Raw genomic sequence first — 13,716 nt, 5'->3', positions numbered from 1 at the left:
AATATACATATGCATTATCACATAGTAAAAATGAAATTAAAATGGAAAGGATGAAATACTATTATTCTATATAATAACTAAAAAAAAAAAACCTATAAGTTTTGAATACTATGCAAATTAAAAAAGTAAAGAATTTAATAGAACACAATCTAAACAAAAAAAAAAAAAAAGTGTTTAATAATAAAAATAGATAAATATGTGTGAAATTAAATTAAGAAAAAAACACTTATGGTAAATTTCTTATAAGAGATTCCAAAATAAAATCATTTTATCCAATAATTTCATTCCATTATAAGTTATAATAACAGATAAAAAGAAATAAATATAACTTATATACTTTTAATTATATATGATGTAAGCAAAACAACATTTTTTTTTTTGTTATAAAAATTAACAAGTCAAGCGTGTTAATATAGACATGCAACACTAGCTTCATCTCACTTAGTACCTCAAAAAAAATAGATCATTTTAATGATTCATTAGTAATATAATTCTTTAAAAGTGATCAACTTTTTTTTTATAACTTAAATAATGTTCCCTATTACTAAGCTTAATAATAAAAACTATTAATTTATTTATTTAATATAATTTTCCCCCCTTAATATAAATATGAAAATAATGGCAAATAATGCTTGAAAAAGTGTAAATGTTTGTGAAATATTTTTTTTCTAAATTTAGGAGATAGTTATTATAAATTAAATGTAGATAAAATAATAAATATGCTTTTTTTTTAAAATTATAATATGTATATAATTATATTATTAAAAAGAAAATTATATAAAGAATAGATACGACCCAGTGTAACCATTAACAATGTTTTTATTATTGTATTATAAAAATTTTCCACCATAAATATTTATTATATATTTGTGTTAATAATATATAGGAAAGAGAAATTTCAAAAAAATTATTTTTTTCAGATTTATATATTTATTGAAATAAGTTCTATTATATGATTAAATAAATTTTTGAAAAATAATTAAGTCGTTGATTTATTATTTAGTTGCTCAAAGTCTTTGCTAAAGTATTGAACGAACAAGTTAATAAATTGCATGTAGAGATGTCTCTACTTATTTTAATTATTAAAATTAATATGTTTATACTACTAATATGTTAATTATATACATATAATTTACGTAACTGAGCAATTAATTATTAATTTTAAAGTTTATATTTACTTTGGTAAATGTATCCGTTGATTTAATTAAAGTAAAATTAGATACTAATAAAAACAAAATTCTTTTTGTTTTTCTTTAATTAATTTATTCGACTTGTAGTTTATTAATTGCCTGCTTAATGTCTTTACTAGAGTATTAAACAAGCAGATTAATAAAAAGCATGTGTAGCTAAATATACAGATTTTTACATATATATACTTATTTTGTTTTATATAAATAGTGGTATTTATAATATATAACATTTAATTTGAATTAATAAATTATGTATTACTTAGCAAACATGCTTACTATTACATATATATTCCTATTTACAAAGAATAAGTATATTCTTTTAATTAAAAAAAACACACATAATTTATAACAAATAACATAAATTAAACTCTAAGTTATTAAATATTATTTCAAAATATACAAATTAAATACAACACAAACATTATACTTTTTATACATTAATTTTTATCTTTCAATAAAAAATTAATAATCTTTTAACTCAAAACGTCAACAATTTCCCAAAAAAAAAAAAAAAATTATTTTTTTTCTTTTTTATAGCTATCATCAGTGCATGGTTGACCTCTATTTTTCTAATTAGTAAGCTAATTTTATATTACAAAAGTTCAATAACATTTTTTTATTAACCAACTTGAGAAGAGCTTTTTGACAAATAATTAGTATGAAAGCTCATTACACTTCATTCATTTATATATTTTGATGATTCATAAAATAAATATCAAGCTATAGATTATTTTTATTCTTATCATAAATTCCATAGTTTAATAAAAAAAAATTAAAAAATTAATTTTGCTTTTTTATAAAAAAAATACAATTTACAAAAATTAAAAATTACATAAAAAATAAAAAAAAAAGTATATTTTTTATTTTTTGTTTAACTAGCATATGATTGTGTCTAAATCACTATTTTCTGCATGAGTATTTAATTGTTATATTGCAAAAGATTAATAATATCCTTTACTAGCCAATTGTAGCTAAAATTATATAAAAATAAGCATAATTTACAGAAATATTTATTCTGTATATATAAAAATATGTGTTTAATAAATTAAAAAATTTTATGAAAAAGAACCAAGATTTATTATGTTTTAGTATGTATTTTTTACCATTTTTAATAAGAGGTAAATATAAAACATTTTAGAACGTTTAATTTCTATAATAATAATATAAAATTAGTTAAAATGAATAATAAATAAAAAGTGATTGTACATTAAAATCCATTATTGATAAATAACACTTACAAGTACATAGAAACAAGAAATATATTATATTTTTGAAAATAATTTTTTAATATATATATATTTAGTTAATAAAAGATTTTATTGGCCTTTTATAATGTATAGAGTCAGAGCATTAGTCAGAAAAGTACGAATCATCTAAGCACTAACGCAAATAAAAAAAAAAATATATATATATATATATATGGATATATTTTTTATTTTTTTATTTTATTAATGTATTTTTTTTATTATTAAAAAAAAAAAAAGGGTAATTTTTTTTTTGTGTATGGAAAATTTAAACAATGAAAAAGAAGAATTAAATTTTCAAAAATATAAAAATTAGTATATAAGAAATAAATAAAAGAAAATTTTTTATTTGCTTTAATAAAAAAAAAGTATAACGTGTGTTATACTTAATTTGTATATTTCAAAATAACAGCGAATAACTTAGAATTTAATTTTTGTTATTTGTTATAACTTAATATTTGTTTGTATTTCTAAATTAAAAGAATATGCTTATTCTTTGTAAATAATTATGTATTTGTTAAAGTAAACATATGCCTGTTAAGAGATATAAAATTGCTTAGTTCAAATTATATAATATATATGATAAATATTTTTATGTATATAATAAGAATAAGTAAATATACTAAAAATCAGTGTATTTAGTTACACATGATCTTTATTAATTTTTTTGGTTAATACTCTAGCAAAGTCACTAAACAAGCAATTAATAAACCAATACTTCAATACATATTTATTTTTTTTTTTTGTATTTTTCTTATATTTATGTTAGTTAACGTTGTTAATATACAACATTAATTCCTCTTCATTAATTTGTAGTAATTTACTCCTTGATATAATATGAAAAATTAATTACTTCCTAACACTACTTTATATCTTTAATTATATTCAATTAATTGGTATTTGTTTATCTATTTCAAATTTCTCAAACTTAGATCTTTAAATTGTTGTCTATTTGAAATTAAACTTCTTGAGCATAAAATGATCAAATATAAAGTTCATGTTTTTTTTATTTATATATTCTAATATATATTTACCCCATTTTTCTCTATTTTTTTTTTCTATTCATTTCTTTTTATGAATATTTACATTAACCTAACATCGTTTTCATACATTAGAACCTATATTTTTCCATGACATTTTCCCTTTGTAAAAATAAAATAGTAACCTCTAAATGAAATATCTTTTATTAAGTTAGTAAAATACTTAATATTTATTTTCATATTCCATCCTTTCTATCCTCAATATAATGGTTCATTTAATTCATATATTTCATTTTTTCTACTTGTTCATATCCTTAAGAATAATACCATTAAGAATATTTTCCATATTTTTTTCATGATAATAGTGTATAAAATCACAATTTTTTTCAAACAGAAATAACAAATCTCAAGTTAAATTGATTATAAATATTCTTTTTAAAAATAGTTATGTGCATTCACCAGTTAAAATAAAATAAAAATAAAAAAAAAGACATTATTTTTTGTAGGTTGTTTTTATTAAATATATTATTTTTAATTTTACTTTTTTTGGAAAAATTAATTTTATGAATTTTTTAGATATAAAAATTATGTTGTCAAATTCAATTAATTTTTAAAAAATAAAAAAGTTGAATTTTCATTTTAAAGGAAAAACAAGAAGGATTTTACTTTATTACTTATTAATTTTTTGTGTGTTTTTGAAAAAACTGTTAATAACTTTGATTCAAGTTTACTTATTTTTTTTAGTTAATTATTTTACATAGTCAATAGTTTTAACGAGGATTTAACATTTTGATAAAAATAAAGGTATATTTTTATTAAAGTAAATAAAAGCCTCTAAAATAATAATTTCTCAATTATGTAAACTATACATGTAAATTTTACGCATTAGTAGTATAAATATATTTTTACAATAATTAAAATATATAAGCATCTTTGCATGTTCTTTGTTAATTTGTTTGTTCAATACTCCATCAAAGTAATTGAACGGTCAATTAGCAAATCATAAGAATAATAATGAACTAACATATAAGCTTGAATACTTGATTATACATTACACTGAACTAATAAATTATGGATATTTTTTTCTTAGAAAGGCTTTTTTAGTAATTTTTTTTTCAAAATACGCAGTGATTGATTTCATTTATTCACAAAATGCTTTAATACCCATTCACTAATTTATTTTAAATTAGAACAATAAACATATTGAGAAGTATCATAAAAATCATTGAATATCTCCTAAATTTCAGATTCTAAGTTAAAAATCTCTTATTTATTAAATAATCTAGTAAATGAGAAATTTTCAATACTTCTATTTTAGAGAGAAAAAAAGTGAACATAAAATAATGATTTTCTTATTATGTTTTCTTAAAGAATTAATTGTGAACAAATATAATTATGGGAAAATATTTTTCTATATTCTCAATGAGAACAATAATAAAATAATAACTTGTAATTTCTGAAATTAAAAATCAATTCCTCTTTTTTTAAATTAAAATTTTTTTTTTTAATATGTTTTATCATATCTTTGTCCACTATACGATACTTTATATTACTTTTCTATTATTGAGTTGATAAATATTAAATTAAAGAAATAAAATATTTTTGAAATTTTCTCTTTATGTCATTTTATAGATGTGCATATTCATCTCGAGAGTATAGAAAATAATTTTTCTTAATTGAAAATGCCAATAAATAAATAATCTATAAGTTATTAAAAAAAATTTTGTTTTTCTATTTTTTTCTATTTTTTTCTTTCTTTCAAATAAAAATGCCATATAAAAAATTTATTATAATATTACTATTTTATGAGAAAGTAAAATAATTAAATCTAAGCATATCTAAAATTCTTGTTGTAAAGTCTATTAGAAAAAAAAAAAATTAACTTATTCGTATACGAATGATATAAAATGATATTATTATTCATTATAGCATATTTAGTAATTGGTCAATATTAACATTATTAACCTTTTTAAATGAACGATTTAGTAAAGTGAGGGGAATTATCTATACATTTAAGATATTTAAGAATATGCCTTAATAATATAGTAGTCAATAAATAGTATTATTGTCCTGTTTACAATTGTAATAAGAATAAATAGAATGTAGTTTAAATTTTAGTTGCATATAAGAATTATTTGAGGAAAACATGTACTTTAAAATATGTTCACTGTAATACATATTTTAATATATATACTAAAAAAATTAATATATATATATATTCATATAGAATATTTTTTTTTTTTCTATTTCTTTTTAAAAAAAAAAAAGAAAGAATTAATTCTTTTTCTTGTAGTAAATGATAACAATTATGTGGAATTTAAATATTAACTTAAATCAAAGATAAATAATAAAATTGATATTAAGTGATAAATTAATGAGAGGATATAATAGAAAAAAAAAAATTATTTTAATATAAAATAGATAGCTTTGCATTTTTTTTATTAATTTACTATTTAAAATACCACGAAATCATTTAAAGGATTAATTCATAAATCATCTAGCTAACAACTTAGTCGTATAGATAAGTAAAAAAAAAAAATTTTTTTTGAGAAACATTTTATTTTTTTGTATTATTTTATTTATTAATGATTATATTTTATTTTTACTGGTAATAATTATTAATTAATTTGTTATTTATTATGAATTATAAGAATTAATTTTTAAGAAAATTTAGTTATTTATCTCTATGGATGATTATTTTTTTTTTTTTTTGAGTAAGATTTTATTTTATAAAGAATTATAAAATGATAGAGACAATGCTGTTTCATAAATATCTAAAATTCTTTATTTTCTAAATTTCATTTTTATTAAAAATAAGGAGAAAATTTTATTAAATTTTATAAGCTCCTCTCATAAAACTAATTGATGCATCTAAAATAATAAAATATTAATTTAATGATTTATTAATTGATTATTCAACAACTTTCGTCAAGTTTTAATTAATCAAATTAATAAAGAACACGTAGAATGACCTTTACTTAATTTACTACTTATAAACTAAGTTTTAAAAGAAAATATATATATATATTATGGTATTAAATTATTTATTATAAAATTATTACTTTATTTAACTATTAAAACTTAATAATAAAATATATCTTTAACTTTATATATTTTGTTACTCTTTTAAATTCTAATTATTAAAAAAAGTTTCTATAAAAAAAATAAAATTCTTAAAACACTCAACATAATTTTTTCAATGACAATAATTAAGAGCATCACAAAAAAAAATAGAGATTCACCAAACATCATAAAGCTATAAAATACTTCACACTTTTTTTTTCTTACTTAAAAAAAAAGGTTATTAAAAAGTTTTTTTATTTTCTAAAAATATAACTATAGAAAAAAAATGTTGAAACAAAAAAAAAAATTTTTCCCTCAGAAAATTTTAATACACTCTAACAAAAATGTATCTTAAAATATATATATACATTTTGGCAAACTCCTAAATGCATAATTAAACATATAATTATTTTAAATTTACATGTTAATAAATTATTAAATAAGTTGATATATTATTTATCAATCGGTTGATCCATTAATTGGATCCTCAATTACTTTTCTAGATTAATGATTTATTAATTTCCCATTCATTTGTTTTTCTAGAGTATTAAACACACAAGTTAATAAAGAAAATGTATAACTAAATATATTAATTTATAGTATATATCCTTATTCTTACAATATATATAGAAATATTTATCATATATATTAATTTGAATAAGAAATTCTATATTGCTTTACAGAGATATATTTACTTTGACAAATGTATACTTATTTACAAAGAATAAGTATATTCTTTTAATTTAGAAACGTACACAATTAAGTTATAACAAATAAAAAAATTAAATTCTAAGTTATTCACTTTTATTTTCAAATATACAAATTGAATATAACACAAACACTATACTTTTTATTTATTAAGAAAAATAAAAAGTTTTATTATAGTCACTTTTCATACATTAATTTTTATATAAGTGATAATTAATTCTTCATTTATCATTTAACAACCAACAAAAAAAAATTTTTAAATCTTTTTTTTTTTCTTAATTAGTGTCATTACATGGTTGACTTATATTTTTCTAAATAGTAGGCTAATTTTATATATTATAAAAGGTTAATAATATCTTCCATTAACCAAGTATCGAACAAACATATTAATGAAGAACATGTAGAGAGACCTTTACTTATTTAATTTATTATAATATTAATTATTACCAATTATTATTAATTATATATAAATTATACTTAATTTCGACTTTATTATTTATTTTCTTGGTTGAGTTAATGTACACATTACAGAATTATTATTATTTACAACGCCACAATTTTTGATTACGCATCAAATAACAAGAATCAATCATGTATCAAAAGTTCAAAAAAAAAGATTAAAAAAAAAAAAAATTAATATTTCTTTTTTTTATTTAGTATATACATAAAAAAAACATAAATATTTTTTTTTAATTGTACACTTTTTTAGATCCATACACTGTTGTTTACGCATTTTATTGTGTATATTTTCCTAGTGTACACAATAATGTACAAACAAAACTGTATTTATTTTATATTTGCTTTTTAATACAATAAAAAATATGTTGATAATACTATTCATTATCCATATATTTAACTTACTAATAACTCATTGAAAAAAAAAGAAAAAAAATTATAAAAAAAAAATATAATTAAAGTCTTAGTTTTATGTGTACCCTATTATTTATCTTTTATTAAAATATAAATTCTACGTATACTCAACTATCTTTTTTCTTATACATTATTAGAACCTTATTTATATAAAAAATAATATATTTTACTGCCTCATAAAGATATATTAACTAATTAACAGTTTATTTAGCATATATTGACCAATTAAGTAACAAGCTAGTGAATTAATACTTAAATAAACAGGGTCTTGTTCAATACTTAAAATTTTATTAATATTTTGTTTTGTTAATTTATTGTTCAAATAATCTTATAATATATTGAAATACAAAATTAATGAAGAGCATATAGAAAGGCCTCTATTAATTTTATTTTAAGATTGACTACTTATTATAGATATCAAATAATTTATATAAAATTATGCTATATAACTGATTTATTAATTAGCTGTTTAGTGACTTTGCTATAATTATGAACAAACAAATTAATAAACATGTAGAGATATCTGTACTGATCTTAATTATTGTAATAATATATTTATGCTATTAATACGCAAATTTTATACATATGAATTACATAGCTTAGTAATTGTTGTTTCAAAGGCATCCATTTACTTCAATAAAAATATACCTTTATTTTTTTTATTAAAAATTTAAATCCTCATTAAAATTATTATGTAAAAATTATTTAATTAAAACAACAAAAAAAAATTTAATTATTATTAGCAGAATTTCAAAAATATGTAAAAATTAAATATTCATAAAAACAAATTTTACAAAAATTATTTATTGAAATTTTTTGTTTCAATACAAAAAAAAAAAAAAAAATAATTTTTTTTTCTTATTTATAAAATGAAGAAAAATTTAACAAAATAAATATCTCAAAAAAGAAATTGTCAAATTCTTTTTTTTTAAACAGTGAATTCATGGCTAATTTCGCTATATTCCAAACAAACAATTAATTATATTATAAAAGATTAATATTATCCTTTATTAACCAATGACATAAAATGAACAATCTATTTAATATTTAAAATATTTGAATGAATACGTTAAATGAATATTTTATTATTCTCAATTTGTTAAAAATTTATAAAAAATTTTATATAGTTTTACATAAACTATTTTCTTAAAACTTAAATAATTTTATAAATATTAAAAATATATATATATAATATACATACATAGACCATCTTTAACAAAAATTTAACTTTCGTGTGCCATAAAATTTTATCTTTTTTTAACATTAATTATTCACCAATTTAAAAAAAAAAAATTATATTTTTTTTTTTATTATTATTCATCCCAATATCTATTTAAAATATATATTATATATATACGTAAAAAAAAAAAAACTTAAGTACATGCCTTTCATGTCTTAGGATATTTCAAATTCCTAAGATGAAATACAAAACTCTTACATTTTATTTTATCCTATTTAAAATTCCAAAAGATTAAGAAACACATTCAATCTTAAGAAATTTAAAATAGTTATATGTATATGAGAGTTAGGAGAAAAAAAAAGTAATGAAAATTATTAAATATAACAATAAATAATAAAATGAAACAATTTAATTAAAAAAAAATTAACATATTTATGATGCTATGTACACAATTTTTTTAATAATTTAATGAGAATCAAAAAAAAAATCAAATTTAATAAAAAAACAATTAAAATGAAATTTTCATATAATATAGCATATTTATATTTTGTCAAATAAAAATCTATTAATTAGAAAAAAAAAACTACAAATTAAAAAATATAAAAACTACAAAATAAATCCTAAAAAATAAAAATATTTTAATTTTACAAATCTTTTAGCTTCCATAAAAATTCTCTAATTATATGTTTCATTATTATATTTTTCATTAATTTTTTTAGGTGAACATAATTTTTATTTAATTGCATAATAAACTGGGGACACAAAATTTTGAACAAATTTTCATTACTATTTAATTTTCCCTATAAAGAATATAGAGTTTTATTAATTTTATAATTTAATTTCTACAAATATAAAATCATATTTTTTTAAAATTTGTGTAAAAGATCAAATATTTTGATATGATCATAAGTTTTCCTTTTTTTATTATAGGAACATAATTTTTAAAACTGTTAATTCTTAGTAATATTTAATAATAAAATTAGTACTTCTATGAATTATCCATGATATACTAAAATTGGTTTTCACTTTTATATGCTTTATATAATAGAAGTGCAGCATCTATAAGTAAATCTTCTTTTTCTTCATTCGTGAGAAATACTAAATTCATACATGATATTTTGGAAGTAAAGTCATTTAAATCTTTTATTTTTAACAATGCACGTATTTTATCGATTTCTTCTAATTCTTTATAACCATCATATAATAATTTTAATACATACTTCTTAAAATAAATATATGTAGTAACCCTATGATAACTATTATCAAGTTCAAAAGGCTCAGCAGATAACATATTATCATTTCGCATAGAATTACTTAAGTTGTGACTCTTAAGAAACATATCATAAGTATAATTAACATTAAATTTATCAAAGATATTAAATCTGACTTTTGTAAATTTTGATATATCTCCCTCAGAAGACGATTCATCATCTTCTGAACTACTTGAAAATGTGTAATCTTTTAAACTAAGTTTTACTTCTAAAATTTCAGCCTCCCTTTTTATTAGTTTAAAAATATCTGAAGAAGTATATTTTTTCTTATAAATTGATTCTAAAATATCACATTGTACAGCATTCGAGTGATTTGAATCATCACTATCTTGCAATTGTTCATTCTCTATTTGTGTATTTTTTGCTAAATTATCAACTTTTTCCTGGGAAAATTCACCAGGATCATTTAAAGAATAATCATTATCATAGATAGGTAAAGAATCTAAAAATAAATCATCATCGACTTCTGATTTTTTTCTGTAATATTTACGAGATTCATAAGTGTTTTCAATTAATTCATTCAGACTTTCACATGAAGAGTAGCAAAAGCAATCGAGGGACAAATCTTCGTTAAATGTAAATTTTCCTTTTCTTAATTTTTTATTATTTTTTCTAGGATTACAGTTTTTTTCATTTAATGGTTCTATAAGTACGTATGAGCAACAAAGATTATCGTCAAAATATGCATTATCACATTCTGATTTTTTTTGTTGTTCTGAATTGTAATCGTCAAGTAATTCTGTTTCTTCAAATGTGTTAGATGAAAGGGAAGTTTGTAAATGTGGAGTATTTTTAGACTCTTTTATTGAAGAATGACCAAGTCTTTTAATCTCAGATGATAAGTATTTCTCTAATAAATGAATAAATGACAACAAATTAAAAAATAAGAATATTTTTGATAATTTCATATTAAATAAAAAATATATATATATATATATATATATAATGAATACAATAGTGTTTTTTTTTAAAATTATATATGTATATGAATTACAAAAAAAAATATATTACATCAGTAAAATAAAATATAATAAAAAAAATTAAAATAATTTTTATTTCAAATTACAATAAATTAAAATTATTTTTTGTTAATTTTTTTTTTTTATTAATACTGTATAGAAACATAATTAATAAAAATAAAAAGCATAAATAATTCATTTAAAAAAAATATAGGATAAAATTAAAATCATACAAATTGTTGTTCTACTTACTTTAAATGCATGCAATATTATTGCATCAAGTTGTAAATTTTTCTATAACTGATAAAATCTTTTTATTTTTTGACCATATCTTATCTTTTAAGATAACTTTTAAAATAATACTACATAAGCTTAATCTGTTTTTTTCTTTTTTTAAAATATTTTAATCTTTTATGTCCTAATATTATTTCTAAAAATGTAAATAAAATGATACAATTAAATATTACATTAAGATCATCCTTATTTTTTTACAAGAGATGTTACATTTTTTATATTTGCATATGTGAATTGCATTTTTATTTATTTATCTTTTAATAATACATGCAAAGGTGAAATTAAAAAAATTTCACATCTAAAGAGGTCAAATTAATTTTTAATTGAATAATATTATATTTTTTATTTTAATTAAATTTTAAAATACATAAAATACACATAAATATTAAAAAAAAAAAAAAAAATACAACAGTTTTATGTCAAACTCATAACCCATTATTAAAAGATATGCATAACCAAATAAAAATAATCTTATATTTTATAAAAATTAAGATCAATATTATTTTTATATTTAAATTCTTCATATTTTTTTATAAAAATAGAATAATAATAAACAAGATAACTTTCTTCTATAGGTTTTAATAATATCCTCTTTATAAATATTATATAAAGAAAAATTAACATTATAAAAAAAAAAATAGTAAAAATTAAATTTAAACTAAATAATGTAAAAATAACGCTGCATATTAAATTTATTATAAAATAATTTATTATTTTTATATTCAAAAAGATATTTTTTCAGCTGAAAAGGATTTTTTTTTTTTTTTTTGATATTCATTTATATTATATAAAAAGTATTTTTATATAAATGAAAATTAAAATAAACAAAGAGCTTCAAAAATAAAATGAAGATTAACAGAAAATAAATTTATTTTTTTATTTGCATTATAATTAATTTTTTATAAATATATTTTAATATGCTAAATATAAAGCACAAATATATATCTTTTTTATCTTTTAATGTTTCATTATTTATTGAAAAATTAAGAGTATTTTTAATAAATTTAAGTTTTTAATTTGTGTTTAAAAAATATGTGATTTAAAAAATTAATTCCATTAGTTTTTTTCTTTTTTTTTAATTGATCAAAAATTTTTTTTTTATTTCATGTATTCATAATAAAAATATAATAGATGTATAAATTTATATTATTTTAATTATTAAACATTTTTTCTTTTCTTTTTAAATTGGCATCTTATAAAATGTTTCATATTTATTGTAATTAGTTTATTAGACGCAAATAAATATGATAATTGGGGTATAAAGTATTGCAAAAATTTAGAAGAAACCATTCTTTATATAGAATTCTTATTAAAGTATAAAACGAATAAAATTTTTTTTTTGAAATAAATATTTGTAAATATTATTATATTTTTATTTTCTCTAATTCCAAAGATAATGAAGAAAAAAAATCTTTGTTATATATGTAAATTTGACTAGATATAAGTTTTAAATGATTCTTTTATATTATGTTTTTTAAAATTAATGATTTTAAAAAATATCGACTTGAAATATAAAAAATAAGTCATTTTATTTTTATATATTGGTTTAATAATTTTTTTAAAGAATGATAAAATTAACGTATGAATTTTTTTTAAAATTCAATATTTCTTGAAAATGTTAATAACTTATGCAAAAACGTAGTGAAATACTTCCATTTTATTTTATTAAAATATATTTTTTTTTTGTTATTAATTAGTAAAATAAAAATTATTTATTAACAATTAAAAAATATATATATATTTCATTGGATTCTGAAAAGAATAATAAAATAAAAATTTTTGCAAAATCAATTTTTGTACTAAAAATAAAAAAATTCATAAGATTTATAGAATTATAAAAATAGAAAAAATTGCCTTAATATTTACGGTTGTTTCTTTAAATTATACTGACATTTATATAAAAATTAGTCTACACAAAAAGACTGGATATTCTATTAATTTTTCACATATACTGAAT

At 17.1% G+C, this 13,716-nt stretch overlaps 1 protein-coding gene across 1 annotated transcript; it reads right to left on the bottom strand.

Annotated features, from left to right (window-relative positions):
- Positions 1-10,244: 10,244 nt before the first annotated feature.
- SIAP2 (sporozoite invasion-associated protein 2, putative) lies at positions 10,245-11,414 on the bottom strand (the record flags this gene model as incomplete). The annotated part of the gene is made up of 1 exon (XM_028676178.1): positions 10,245-11,414. One exon carries the CDS (start codon positions 11,412-11,414, stop codon positions 10,245-10,247), a length of 1,170 nt encoding a protein of 389 aa, XP_028531208.1.
- Between the last annotated feature and the right edge of the window lie 2,302 nt (positions 11,415-13,716).

The sequence above is a fragment of the Plasmodium relictum genome (genome assembly GCF_900005765.1).
Source record: "Plasmodium relictum strain SGS1 genome assembly, contig: PRELSG_00_v1_448, whole genome shotgun sequence".
In the NCBI taxonomy this organism is placed as follows: domain Eukaryota; phylum Apicomplexa; class Aconoidasida; order Haemosporida; family Plasmodiidae; genus Plasmodium; species Plasmodium relictum.
The sequence above is the reverse complement of the archived record's forward strand: the minus strand, read 5'-3'. Positions and strand labels throughout refer to the sequence as shown.